Source organism: Dermochelys coriacea, chromosome 2, assembly GCF_009764565.3.
Source record: "Dermochelys coriacea isolate rDerCor1 chromosome 2, rDerCor1.pri.v4, whole genome shotgun sequence".
Classification (NCBI taxonomy): Eukaryota; Metazoa; Chordata; order Testudines; family Dermochelyidae; genus Dermochelys; species Dermochelys coriacea.
The window spans coordinates 155,027,878-155,041,933 of record NC_050069.1 but is presented as its reverse complement, the minus strand read 5'-3'; the positions used below and the strand labels follow the sequence as shown (position 1 = coordinate 155,041,933).

General features: G+C 38.1%; 1 protein-coding gene across 3 annotated transcripts in view; it reads right to left on the bottom strand.

Moving 5' to 3' along the window:
- Nucleotides 1-14,056, bottom strand: part of EXOC3 (exocyst complex component 3) — a 35,897-nt gene that overhangs the window by 15,681 nt on the left and 6,160 nt on the right. For all 3 annotated transcript variants that reach the window (XM_038391899.2, XM_043508516.1, XM_043508517.1), the window contains 3 exons: nt 10,851-11,041; nt 6,670-6,889; nt 5,352-6,033 (listed from right to left, as the gene is read on the bottom strand). In XM_038391899.2, coding sequence (XP_038247827.1) covers nt 5,352-6,033; nt 6,670-6,889; nt 10,851-10,994 — 1,046 coding nt within the window. In that variant the 5' untranslated portion in view covers nt 10,995-11,041. Of the gene's footprint in view, nt 1-5,351; nt 6,034-6,669; nt 6,890-10,850; nt 11,042-14,056 lie in introns of those variants that run through there.

Here is a 14,056-nt window from a genome sequence, read left to right as displayed (position 1 = left end):
ACTTTTTTACAGTGTTTTGTAAATTGTAAATAAAAAAAATATTGAATCAAAATTAAGGAAATAAAAATTCCTAAAATGCAAACATAAATGAGAGTAATAAATATATTTAATATAATCTTAAAATCTATTTTTTATTATTTCTACTTCACTTTTCTGAAGATAGCCACCAATCCCTGTTTCCAGTTCCACCTCACTGATTTTCTAGTTCACATATATCCAACACTGAGCCAGGAGGAGCTTTCTTCATAAGCAATGTCCAGTTTACCGAGCATGACATCAGCAAGATAATTTACAAATTTGAAGTGATATACTAAAACTCTAGAGATCACTTTGCTCACTACTGAATTGCAGCCATCTCTGAAGTGAAACACTTCCACTCCAACAGCACTCTGCAACAGCAACACTATGCAAGAGTTCAGAGAGAGGAAGTGAAAAACTTCTTTATGCAATTGAAACTGTAGTGCTAATTTACATGGGCAAAGTGTAATTACTAAAGTTGGAGATTTGCCAGGATACATACATTCTATCCCTGCTCTTAAGAAACATGCTAGTGACCAGGACTTTAATTTTAGGTTTCATCCAAAAACATGGCACTTCAAGAAACAGAATGCTTCATAGCACCATTCTAGGGAATTGGCTTAATATCAACTCAGAGGGAAGAGTGCCAACTACCAAATCACCACTATCACTTCCAGTAGCTCCTAGATATGTCTTAGGTCAGGTTTAGACCTAAAACTTAGGCCAGCCAAGCCATGACACTTGGGGGTGCGCAAAATTCACATCCCTGAGAGACATAGTTAAGCTGACCTAAATCCTGGTGTAGACATGCTGGGTCAATTCTTCCGTCAATCTAGCTACCACCTCTCAAGGGGGGTGATCGACTAATGTGGAAAAAAAACCCTTTCCTTCACTGTATTAAGTGTCTACACTACAGCAATATAGCTGAAGCACTGCAGCTGTTGTGCTGTAGTGCTTGTAGTGTAGACTAGGGATATAACATGTTAACTGGTTATCCGATAAGCATCAGTCTTATTGGTAAGGTATTCTAGTTAACATTTAAACTGTGCTGTGGGACTCTGCTCCCAGGATTCCCCCCCTCCCTGCACATGGGTCCTGGCCCCTTCCATCATGGGTCCCGGAGGCTGGCAGCTTGGATCCTGTGCACGCTGGGGCAGCAGTGGAGTCTAACCGTTAAACATTTAACCAGTAACATTTTAATAAACATTTACTTTTTTAAAACGTTATTTACATCGCTAGTGTAGATACATCTTAACACTACAGCTAAAAAAACTACTCACCAATAATAAGTTGGAAATTTTCCATGCCAAGTGCTTAGGCCATCAATTTCTGCAGAAAAACATCCTTTCAGAACAGGAATTGTCTCTTTTCTGCTTGTGTGCATTATCCAGTCCCAACCGCGATCTGGGTGCTACTATAATAAATTTTAAAATGTTCCTAGCCCTTACTGTTGCAAAAATAACATTCCAAATGTAAACTATGCAGTGACATCTTCCTGAGCATGCAGACAGTTTGCCTGAGGTATTTTTAAGAAGCTTAACATGTTGGTATCTAAGCACTAATCCAGTGCCTCTGCTGCCATCCAGAGGTTTCAGTGACACTATATGACTGAAACACGAACATTTAGATCTTAATATTGCCACTGTTAGACAATTGCAACAAATATTTTACAAATTATGTCATGTAAGGTACCAATGGAAAAGTCATAATCTTTCAAATACAATTATCCTGTTTGTATGTAAATATCATCTCTGTATCTAAAGTTATGAATATTGACTATGTACTGGTATTTCAAATGTATTTGCTCTTGGGGTAACACCCACAAGGTAATTTACATCTAGTCTGACCAGCACATTGGGAATGAACTATTCAAGTTGATGGCCCAATTAAAGAACACAGTAGGCCATAGAAGAAGCTTGTCCCGGCCCAGTTAGCCTTCCTGTGGACACGTTAGCCAAGTACAGGTAATGGCTGCTCCTCTGAGTCATCCATTTATGCAAGGGCATGTGACTAACTCATATGACCCTAGACTCCATCTTGTGCCTGTAATTTTCCACAAACTAAGACCGAGAGCATCCACTCCACATGGGTGAAGATATAAAAGACCCTGGAAGCATCTCCATTTTGCTTCTTTCATGCTTTGATCTATGAACTTACAATAAAAGGAGCATTCCAATCAGTGGACTGAGGGCCTTCCAATCTTTTGGAAGTTACCAGAGACTTTGCAAGACAGCAGTTTATTCCATCACTGCTTCAAGCCTGATACAAGAACTTTGCAATGAATGCATTTATTTGTTTTCCACAACCATTTGAACTCTCTCCTCTTTCTTTTTTCTTATAAATAAATCTTTAGATATTAGATACTTAAAGGATTGGCAACAGCATGATTATTGGGTAAGATCTGAGTTATTTATTTACCTGGCTATGTGGCTATTTCTTGGGATTAGAAAAACCCTTTTTCTGATGAAATTGGTTTTAAATATCCACTCACCATAAAGTCTAGTGTATGCATGGTAAAACAAGGGCTGGGATACCTAAGGAGACTGCATTTCTGATTTCTTGTTAACCTGTGTGGCAAGACAGAAGTTTACTTTGGTATATCTTATGGAAGAATAACTACCAGTTTTGGGATGGGTCTGCCCCATTTCTCAACAGTTTGTCCTGAATCTGATATTCTCAGCTGTGACCCACTGAGGCACGGTGACAGTTTCCCAAACAGCAGCTGAGTAAAACTCACAAGATTTGTCAGTTTCACAGCTGCAATGTGGACTCCTGAATTCCATTCTGTTTGCTACGGTTCACTGGGTGTTATTCATGGGAGAAGTGGACCCAAAACCAGACTGGTAGAGGGGCGTTTGTTTATTTAGGTTATTCTGTGGCACTATCACTCAGTTCCTGAATACTTCTAGCCTCAAGGAACCAACATCATCTTCATTTTACAGATGAAGAACTGAGGCACAGAGAAATTAAGTGACTCACCCAACGTCAAATAAAGCAAGCCTATAGCAGAGCTAATAATAGAGCCCACACCTTGGATATCCTAGACCTTAACCAAAAGATCATTCTTCCTCTCCACAAGACTCCTCTCTTTCCCCTTGCAGTATCCAGGAGATTAGGAGGAAGGTACTATGTTAATACTTCCCCACCCTCACCAGTCACAAGGCTCTTAGGTGGGCAAGAGTCAATCCCATCCATTTATGCCATCACCAGCTAACTCTACTGTAACATGGGCAATGATATAGGGGCGATGGATATCACCCAGGTGGTAAAATCAGATTTCTAACAGTTGTGTATGAAGGTGGCTGGGCTTCAGAGTCTGGCTTTGCCCTAGATCTCATGGCTGACTCCCCTCCCTCCATTTTTAACGTCAACAGCTTATTAGTGTCTGCTAACACACAAATTTGGATTTAGGCCACGACTCTAATGCAGTCATGTAAAGTATTTCTAGGACACTTTCTGTATAGCAGTTTATTTGGCTGTATAAAGAAATAGCACCAGGACTCCAAGGATCTCAACTCCTTAAAAGACAGTTGTAAAAGTCAGCCAATCTATCAGAATTAAATATTTATTTGAGAGGAAGCAATTTAAGCCCTTTAATTCACTCCAAGCCTCACTTAATTTCTCCTCTACTCAGCTATTAGACATAGATTCAACTCAAAGACAGCTTCTAAGCCAAATTTTGGGAAAGCAAAATAAAACTTGACTATTTTAGAATTCCTTTTTCTTTCAAATTTCATATGAGCACTATACATGACCTTCCTGAGATTTGTAAATTCATCTTCAGTGAAGAAAAGTTTTCCATTTCTAACCATGATCACTGGCAGCTAATGTTGAAATCGGTTGCATTTATTTTTAAGTTACACTCAAGTTGCCTAGAGCACGCACCAGTGCCCTCTTTAGCATTTCTTTACATTCAAATAAACTACTAGAGTAGACAGGAAGCAGGGCATTAACTTAGAAACTTTTTCTAGTTAGGAAGAGTATGAATATCTTCTGCTCATCGTTGTTGTTTTTTTTCCTTTGTTTTTTGTTGATTATTGTTTTTGTTTGTAAGGCAGACTGAAAGTATAGATTTCCAGACTCAAGATGCATCCTGGAGCTGGTCACAAAAAATTCTGCAGGGTGATTATGTTTCATGCCTATTCATTGTCAAATACTACTTAATACCTAACAGGTTTAGACCAGACTCAACTAACCAAAGAAAATTATAGCAAAACCAAGCAACCAGCTATAAAGAAAGTGTGTACAATTCAAGTCAATGCCAGCCACTGAGAAGAGTTAAGTAAACAAGAATGGTATTTACACACCATGAGGCAAGAACCACAAAACATGTATAAACCTAGTGTTTGCCTAAAGGCTTTTTTTATAAACTAAATGAGCAAGGAATCAATAACCCCAATCCTACACACTGGGAAGACAGTTTTGCCTTTCAAGCTATTGTTCCTAATTACTTTGTATGAATAAGATTTTTTTTTTAAATCACAAATATGTGTTTGATGCTGTCCTAACATTAATCACACCACATAAAAGAAAACCAGAAAAAGAACTTCACAGTACCATAGGAGACAACTTCTGGGCAGAAATTCAGGCCACCACATTCTCCCCACCATGGAGAAAATTTCAGTGGAAATTCTTTTCTACACTGCAGTAATCACCAACTGAAATTCGAACAGCCAGAACCCTTGCTGAATGTGGAAGTGGAAAGTAGGTAACCACAAACATTTCCTGGGACTGTTACCCATGCCCAAAATTTTGGTCACAAATACATGTAGAAGTTTACAGAAAATGTTTTCAGTAAACTTGGATGTGAACATAGTCCATTGAACTCTGGAAAATACTCAGCTAAATCTGCAAACAAAGATTTTTTCAGATTAACAGGTGCAAGCAAATGCATCACTGCATTAAAATGCTAAAAACTTGCAAGAAAATGAGATAGCAAACAGATCACAACCAAAGCCATTTAAGAAGCATTAGGGTTTAGCCAGAGAGCTACTTCGAATGTGCAACAAAGAAATGCAACAGTAACCTTGAATTAAGATTACACTGCTTTCTGTTTAGAAAGGAGTCCCTTTTTCTATTTCTTAAATATGTATAGATACACACAAAAACACGCATCCCCAAAATCTAGATGCCTAGCTAGGTATAATAGTTCTACACAAAACATGATACAAGCTCTACAAAAAGAACGTATGGGTCTATCAGCATATAATAATATTTCACCACATATCTGCACCCTTATCTGCATATACAATCCAATTATATATGTAAAATATTTTTTATTTATTTGAAACTATCCCTAATAAAACAGTTTAAAATAAATAAGTTGCCTTTACCTTTTATATGTATTTAAAACCCAAGTTAAAAGGCTAACAATCTCATTTGCTTCCAGATCTTCTGCAGCGAGATCCTGCATGCGTGTGGACAAAGCCTGGTGGTACATGCTCAATAATTTTTTGAAAATGTCATAAGGTGGGGGAAAACATTGAACCATTAGATTTTTGGCCACTAGCAGATCATCAAGGACATATTTGCGTATGATTTCCAGATGGCGCACAAGCCACATTTTGTCAGATTCTCTAGTATCTGCTTGAGTGCCTTCAATCCTGGTAGTTACAGTTCTGTCCAAAATATTGAACATTTTTTCTTTCCACTTCTTTGGCCTGCCAGGAGGAATGAACCCAGTTTGTTTTTTCCGGTCTAGCATGCGCCTGTCTATTTTCTCTTCCCTCTCAATTATCCTGACAACTGAGACAAGCAAGGTTGGGTCTCGACGAACAGTAACTAGAGATCTTTGAACCACCATCCAGAGTTGTTTGGCAAGCTCCTCAGAGAGTTTTTGCATATCCCCAAAGTAAATATGGATGAGATTCATGTCATGGGTGTTCCTGCTATCCATACGATACTGCTCATACATCAGATCATCACGAGAACACTCTAAGTCCATCAGCTTTCGATGGGCTTGCAGAAGTTCCCCTTGCTCAGTCAAATCCTGAGTCTCCCTAACGATCTCTGGAACTGAAAAATAAAAAGACAAAAAGGAAAAACTAGTAATATGACACTATTAGGATACAAAAACAAATGTTACAAAACCATAAATGTATCAAGAGAGACTGTAGAACAAGAGTAGAAAATTAATGAGTTCTATTTCTTAGTGTTGTCCCTAAGTAATGGCTCACAGATACGTTCAAGAATTGCTGCAAATCATTTTTAGGTTTTTAATGACTGTGCTACATCTTTAATCATAATCTTTATTTTGATTATAGACTACAATATCTCAGATTTATAGAATCATATAGCCAACAGAAGGCATCATTTATTTTTGTTTAAAATACACATAAAGCTGTAGGAATAGTCAGTGTACTCTCTATTCCCTATAATATCAGTAGTTGGGATCTTCTTGCACCTCATGCAAAGTAAACTCCCTCCAGTAAACTCCCCCTATCAAACGATGCAACCCCCCTGAAGTTATTGAGACTATATGTACATAACCAAAGGCAAATTTGGTCTGGTTAAGTGTAATGATTAATTAAGAAAGGGAAACTAAGTTCAACATCTTCCCTTTCCAATAAGATAGTCTTTAATGCCATCTGAATATACTTTCTTTCAATTTGTGATTATCAAATCATACATCAAAGATTTGTGATGAATTACCTGAGAAGATATTTTTGAGGTTTTCTACAGCAGCTGCCAGCTGACTATGTTGGACTACAGCATCCTTAACATCTTTGAGATTTTCTATGGTGTTGATACTCTGTCGCCAGTCTTTATTGACATCTATCAAAGATTGCTGTATGTCCTTTACGTCATTCAACGCATTATGCAGTTGGCTTAAACCAGTTCGTACCCCATCCAACTGTGATTGGATTGCTGCCTGTAAAGAGAATTATTAAATTAATTTACTATATATTAACATTGTAAAACTAAGGTCTTTTTTTATGTTTTCAGCTATTCCACCAGTATCTTATTGTTATACATAAGAACTGTCATATTGGGTCATACCAATGGTCCATCTAGCCCAATATCCTGTCTTCCAACATTGCTGGTGCCAGTCCCTTTCCTAATGGTTCCTAACATTCTGTTAGCTTTTTTGACTGCCACTATATGTTAAACAGATGTTTTCAGAGAACTATCCATGATGACTCCAAGATCTCTTGTGGGGGGAGGGATAGCTCAGTGGTTTGAGCATTGGCCTGCTAAACCCAGGGTTGTGAGTTCAATCCTTGAGGGGGCCATTTGGGATCTGGGGCAAAAATTGGGGATTAGTCCTGCTTTGAGCAGGGGTTGGGACTAGATGACCTTCTGAGGTCCTTTCCAACCCTGGGATTCTATGAGATGGTGTTACAAAAAAAGAAATAAAAGAAAAGAAGATCACAAAAGAATATACCTATATAAAAAACCCTGAAAAGTACAAATCATCAACTTTTTTTTCAGAATCTATAGGGTAGTTTTTATCAAAGGAGAGAAAAAAATCAAAAATGCATTTATGAAAGATTGTAAGACAGTCAGTCATATGAATACCATCACTACTCCATATCAATTAATCCTGGGCAAAATCTTTATTTAAACCAAACCATAACTATTTCAATAATCGAGCAGCCATAGGGATGCTTGGAAACTATTTATTCAACTGCATCCTTGGGTAAAATGTATGTACTTTCTGTTAACTGGGATAATGGGGTGGCAGAGTGAGATGTTTTCTAAACTTTCTTCAGAAGCTCAGACTAAAAGTGTTGCACTGGCAAACCTATGAGGACCATAATGATCCAGACACCTATTTATACCATGCCTATTAAGAATGTAGCTATAACTGAAGCATTCTATAAAGCTGTTAATTCTTTTTCTCCCTATCCATGGATGAAAATGGAGAAGAGATATTGTGGGGGAAAAGCATGAATGAGTACTTATTTGTTAGGAGAACAAAGCGGTGAAGCAACCAGAGACCCAGCACTCTTCATGAACTAGGAGAGATGCCCCAATACAATGCTACTTAACATTCAACATCCTCAGGACTGTGAGGAAACAGGAGAGCTGAAGTGTCTCCACTATAAGAACTGGGTCTAAATCCAAAGCCATCACCAAGCACACTGACTAAATTAAATTTCTCCATTGCAAAGTGACAGTAGTTGGACTCCTTGGGAGACACAACCCAAGAGAGAAGTTACTTTACTTCAGATGCATTTTCCACACAGTCAAGAACCATTACAAGTCAGCACATGATGAGTCAGTGTGACAACCAGGGTCCAGACATGGGATCTGAACCTCCAAAAATAAGCAATTTAATCAATGAATTGTATACAGCATTATTGTACTATAAAAGTGCATCGAATAAGGTCTGTTAGGAAAACTAGTGACACACTGGTTATGAACATCATTGCATGAAGTATATATGGGTGGTGTATAATGAGTTAGGTATGTGTGCTGGAAATAGGTTCCTAAAATATGTTGGGGAGAGAGCTGATAAACCAGCCTGCCTTAGACAAAGGAATATGGATTTACCTATCTGGATCACACTTTGTAAACCAGAGGACAATGACAGTACTTTCCATGTAAGGTAAACAAAACAATCAAGCTAACAAATGGTAGCTTGCGGCGTACACTTGGGGGACAGAGTCTGCACTCCAGGATGCCTTCCTGGCTCTTAAGGCAGAGACAATGGATTTTGGATAACTGAAGGGGATAACATTTTAGTTATCCATCACTTACGGAATACAGGGAACAGCACCTTTTGATTCTGTGAATATTGGGTACCCTGACTTGGAGAGCTGGAAATGCTGATAACGATGAGAATAAGAACTGCTAAGGCAAAGATTAAGTTTAATCACTACAAAGTGTGTTTTATTTTGTTTTGTTTGTAACCAAACCCATCTCTATTTTTCTTGCTTAGAATCACTTAAATCTCTGTTCTTTATTAACAAACTTATTCCTGTTTTATTACAAAATCCTCTAAGTACGTGTATTAAACTGAAGTGTGAGTCTTCAGCTAACTTAACAGGCTGACGTGTGCTCTGCCTCTTTTGAGACAGCAAACCTACTAATTTCTATGAGTGTCCAGTGAACAGGACTGGACACTCCAAGGGGGACAATCTCCGGGGAACTTGGGAATTGGGGTTCACTGACCTGCAAGGCAAGATTTAGACTGAGTCTTGAAGAGTTTGCTGGCATGGCAGACAGGCTGGTGTGACAGGAAGCCAACATAGCTTAGCAGCAGCAGCTCTCACTTTTGTAAAGGCAGGGGGATAGTAACAATGGCTCACAATTCTATAAGAGTCAGTTGCACCTATTAAGCAAAAACTCTTCAATTAGGTCTCCAGCGTCGGACAACATTTAAGATCAGCTGGGATGCATCGAAGCGTGTCCAGTACAGTGGGTTAACATAATACAGTGGGTTGATGGAAGTCAGACCACAAAATAAAGTAATTTTTAAAAATGAAGAATGACCAAGCTGGAACAGGGTAATCAGAAAAGAAAACAGTAGGTCTAGAAACTGGAAGAGACTTCAAAAGATATGTCAAAAGCAACTACAGGTCAGTGGAAACTCTGTTGCTTACCTCAGTCAGAAAAGAACTGACTTGAATTATTCTGGAGGAACTGAGGTATTAATGGTTTAGTTGAACATGACATGCAAACCAGCACCCTGAACATGACAAAAAGCCTTCAGAGTTATAGAAGTTATTGGCAATCTCATGATGGAAGCTCTAGAACCAAGTGGGAGCCCTGAATACTTTTGTATTCTCAAAGAGGTATTGTGAGGCTAAATTAATTAGATTTTTAAGGCATTTTGAGATCCTCAGAACAAGTAAACTGCAAGTGTTATTCTCATTCTTAAATATCTGCTCCCTATATGTCTTCCAAGTCAGATATGCAGTTCTTAATTATAATACCATATTTTTCTGTCATCACTGCAGACCCAATACAGCTACAGGTAGATACCAGGTCTTTTACTACCTCATCTATCATTGCCACTTAACTTTCATTTCCATTTTCATAACTGTGAACCCTCCCTTAGCTGGATTATTAAACCCGAGATAAGAAATTCTTGTCAGTTCCCCTCCTTTGATCATTAGGGTACTGGATCTTCAGGAAAGGGGAACCAAGTTATGAAGTTCCACTCTCATTTCCTTGAAAAAACCTTCTACCCCAGCCTTCTGCAGATACAGGGAGAATAATACTCCTCATTTAAGAGCCTACTGGCACTAGCAGATATTCAGATGCATATCGCAAATTACTGTTGCTTAAAATAAATTTATTTATTATTTTTATTATCTTATTATTTAATAAGAATTCAACAAATTCACACATCTAAACATTTAAATAAAGGCAAACAGGAAAAGGATTTTCCCAGCCTTCACACAGGACACAGGTGCCTTTCCCTTCCTGAATCATATATACTACCCTCTTTAGAATCTGCAGGGATCCTCTATAAACCTAAGTAAAATCAGTGGCTAAATTTTTAGAATGGATCTTTTTTAAGAAGCAATCTTCAAGTTTTATTGAAACATTAATTGCCAATTATTATAACAGAGCCTTGTTTGCTTAGATATTAAAATGCATAAGGAATAGAGGGTGCCTAGTGCGGAACGGTAGCAGTTGTAGGGTCCGAGGGTATTCAGGGTATTTGAGTGATTATCTAGAAGCACAATGAATTATGAAGTTACAATCAATATACAGCTTTCATTCATGCAAAATTTAGCACGTATTGTACAATTGTACTTTGGCATACTGATTGTACTGAGCAAAGACTAAACTCCACGATTTAGAACTATCTGAACATAAAGTAAAGATTTCTGCTTTGTTATGCACTTTGTTGATGCTCAGCTCTATTAGTTTCATACCTTTAGTCGAGCTTCCACTGAGGCTTTCTTACGAGCTTCCCTCCTGCGGTACTGCTCCACTTTATCCAGTTGGTCAGGTCGCTGAAGCATTCCAGCTACTCTTTGTACAGCTGTTGCAACTGCTTCCCTGTCTGTTTCCTCCATTGTTGAACAGTGTCTCAAAATGCAAAAGCCTTCATAATTTAACAGGCCTGAATGAAAGGCATAAAATGTTTAGAAAAATCTATTTCAACTTGATAGTTACTTATCACTTCTGAATAAAAATTTCCAATATATTACTTAAAGAGAAAGCCAATTTTGGCAACAAGAGTATAACAAATAGCATCACTATTATAAACACCAGTAAGACAGCAGCAAAATATAAAAAAAATTAAGCATTTTATTGTATCGCTCTACTTTAAGCATTTCCTTTGGTTAATAGTTCTTCCTTAAAACACTGCTATACAAATTGCTCTAATTAAGTGTGTCAACAATTTGACTGCAAACCTAATATTTTCCTTTTGCAAATCAGGATTCAGATTATGCACCTAGAGTGGATGCTAAGGGGGAATGAGAGGCATACGAGAAGGAATTCTCCATGCAAGGGCCATATAAAACAGCTATTCTTGTGCTTGGAGCGCTACAAGGACTGCTCTGATCTAGCACCCAGGGATGCAAATCATGGAAGGCTCTCTCTTCAAATTTCCCATGTTTTTAAAACTCAGTGAAATCTTGTGCAGAGGGTACATTTGAAGATTTAAGATAATGGTCATTTTTGCCTTTATCATTCAGAAGGGAAAAGTTTATACACCAGCCTTATTGAACAACAATCTTCTTCTTCAGATAATTCCACCAAAAAAAAAAAGCACTTTTCAAAATGTCTGTCATTTTACTAGCAGCAAACAAAAAAGGCCAATGCCACCATTCACCAACACCTCACCATGTTGCTCTCTACCTCTTAACAGTATTGGGAGCTACCAACTTCCTTGAAAGTAGGCTGGCTTCACCTCTATTGAGAAAAATGGGAGGAAAGAGCTAATTTGAAAGAGGGCATCTCAACTGAGGGTAACCTGTGGCTTCAGTCCAACTCGAAATAATAGAAGCCACTTTGATATAGAGCAATTTTTGTAGGATTTTTCATGGGGAGGGGGGGAAAAAAATTCAATGTGTCTTTTAAAAAATAAGTTTAATCAACACCACAAATACTTTAAGCATAATTGTACGATTATTCTATTGCGATGGGGAAAAGTTAAGCTAGTTTGGGAACCCAAATTGCATTTTCATACTTTAACACCTTTGGATTTCTTTTAACCTTAACTCTGAATTGCCTGGGATTCTAATATTTTATTTTATTTTTTTAACAATTACAATATCCCTGAATGTATTTTATTCTAAATTACTGATATGTACCCTCAGTCTTAACTTCATCCTACCAGTTTTCATCTGGGTAATAATATCTTTAGATCCTCCCACTTCTTATCCACTTCCCCTTCCCATATTTGAACATACAATCTATTCAAGGAAAAAACACAGTATATCCTTCTGTTAAAGGGAAAAGTACCACAAACACTCAATACGCTCCTTTGACACTTCAAGTATTTTGTTATTTCAGAACATTTTTTTCCAGACAAAGCACAAGCACATATGTAGTATTGATTTGAAGAATATATGTCAAGTTTGACATTTTTGAAGGCTTTTATTTAAACACAAAAATGCACTGAAAAACAAAACCCAAAAAGCGTATGTTCTCACACTCTGTCACTAAGAATATCTACACTGCATCTGGGAGAGAGCCTCCCAGCCCAGTTCCAGCATGAACTACAACATCAAAGCAATGCCTACACAGCTATTTTTAGTATTCTAGCACAACCTCTATTAACATGAGTCTGTGGATCTGGGCTGGGAAATTCACTCCCACATGCAGTTTAGAGATACTCTAAGTATCTCGTAAATTCCCAAATCCACCAAAGACTAACACCTAATTTATAAATTGCATAACAATATACATAACCTAATCTGTTTTTGCATTGTTAAAAAAAGCAACTTATTTCAGTGGCAAGTTCATAAATGTAAATAAATATAGTGCTGATCTATAAAAAAGGAAATAAGGACAACCCAGGAAATTACAGACCAGTCAGCTTTCTTTCTGTACCGGGAAAGATAATGAAGCAAATAATTAAGCTATCAATTTGCAAACATCTAGACGATAACAAGGTGATAAGTAACAGTCAGCATGGATTTGTCAAAAACAAATTGTGTCAAACCAACCTGATAGCGTGACAGGGTAACAAGCCTTGTGGATGGGGGGGGGGAGGAAGGAGTAGACATGGTATATCTTGACTTTAATAAAGCTTTTGCAAAAAGAAAAGGAGTACTTGTGGCACCTTAGAGACTAACAAATTTATTTGAGCATATGCTTTCATGAGCTACAGCTCACTTCATCGGATGCATTCAGTGGAAAATACAGTGGGGAGATTTATATACACAGAGAACATGAAACAATGGGTGTTACCATACACACTGTAACAAGAGTGATCAGGAAAGGTGAGCTATTACCAGCAGGAGAGTGGGGGGGAAGGGGGAACCTTTTGTAGTGATGATCAAGGTGGGCCATTTCCAGCAGTTGACAAGAACAGCAGGGTGGGGGGAGGGGATAAACAAGGGGAAATAGTTTTACTTTGTGTAATGACCCATCCACTCCCAGTCTCTATTCAAGCCTAAGTTAATTGTAGCCAGTTTGCAAATTAATTCCAATTCAGCAGTCTCTCATTGGAGTCTGTTTTTGAAGGTTTTTGTTGAAGAATTGCCACTTTTAGGTCTGTAATCGAGTGACCAAAGAGACTGAAGTGTTCTCTGACTGGTTTTTGAATGTTGTAATTCTTGATGTCTGATTTGTGTCCATTTATTCTTTTATGTAGAGACTGTCCAATTTGGCCACCGTACATGGCAGAGGGGCATTGCTGGCACATGATGACATATATCACATTGGTAGATGCACAGGTGAACGAGCCTCTGATAGTGTGGCTGATGTGATTAGGCCTTATGATGTTGTCCCCTGAATAGATATGTGGACAGAGTTGGCAACGGGCTTTGTTGCAAGGAGAGGTTCCTGGGTTAGTGTTTTTGTTGTGTGGTTGCTGGTGAGTATTTGCTTCAGGTTGGGGGGCTGTCTATAAGCAAGGACTGGCCTGTCTCCCAAGATCTGTGAGAGTGATGGGTCGTCCTTC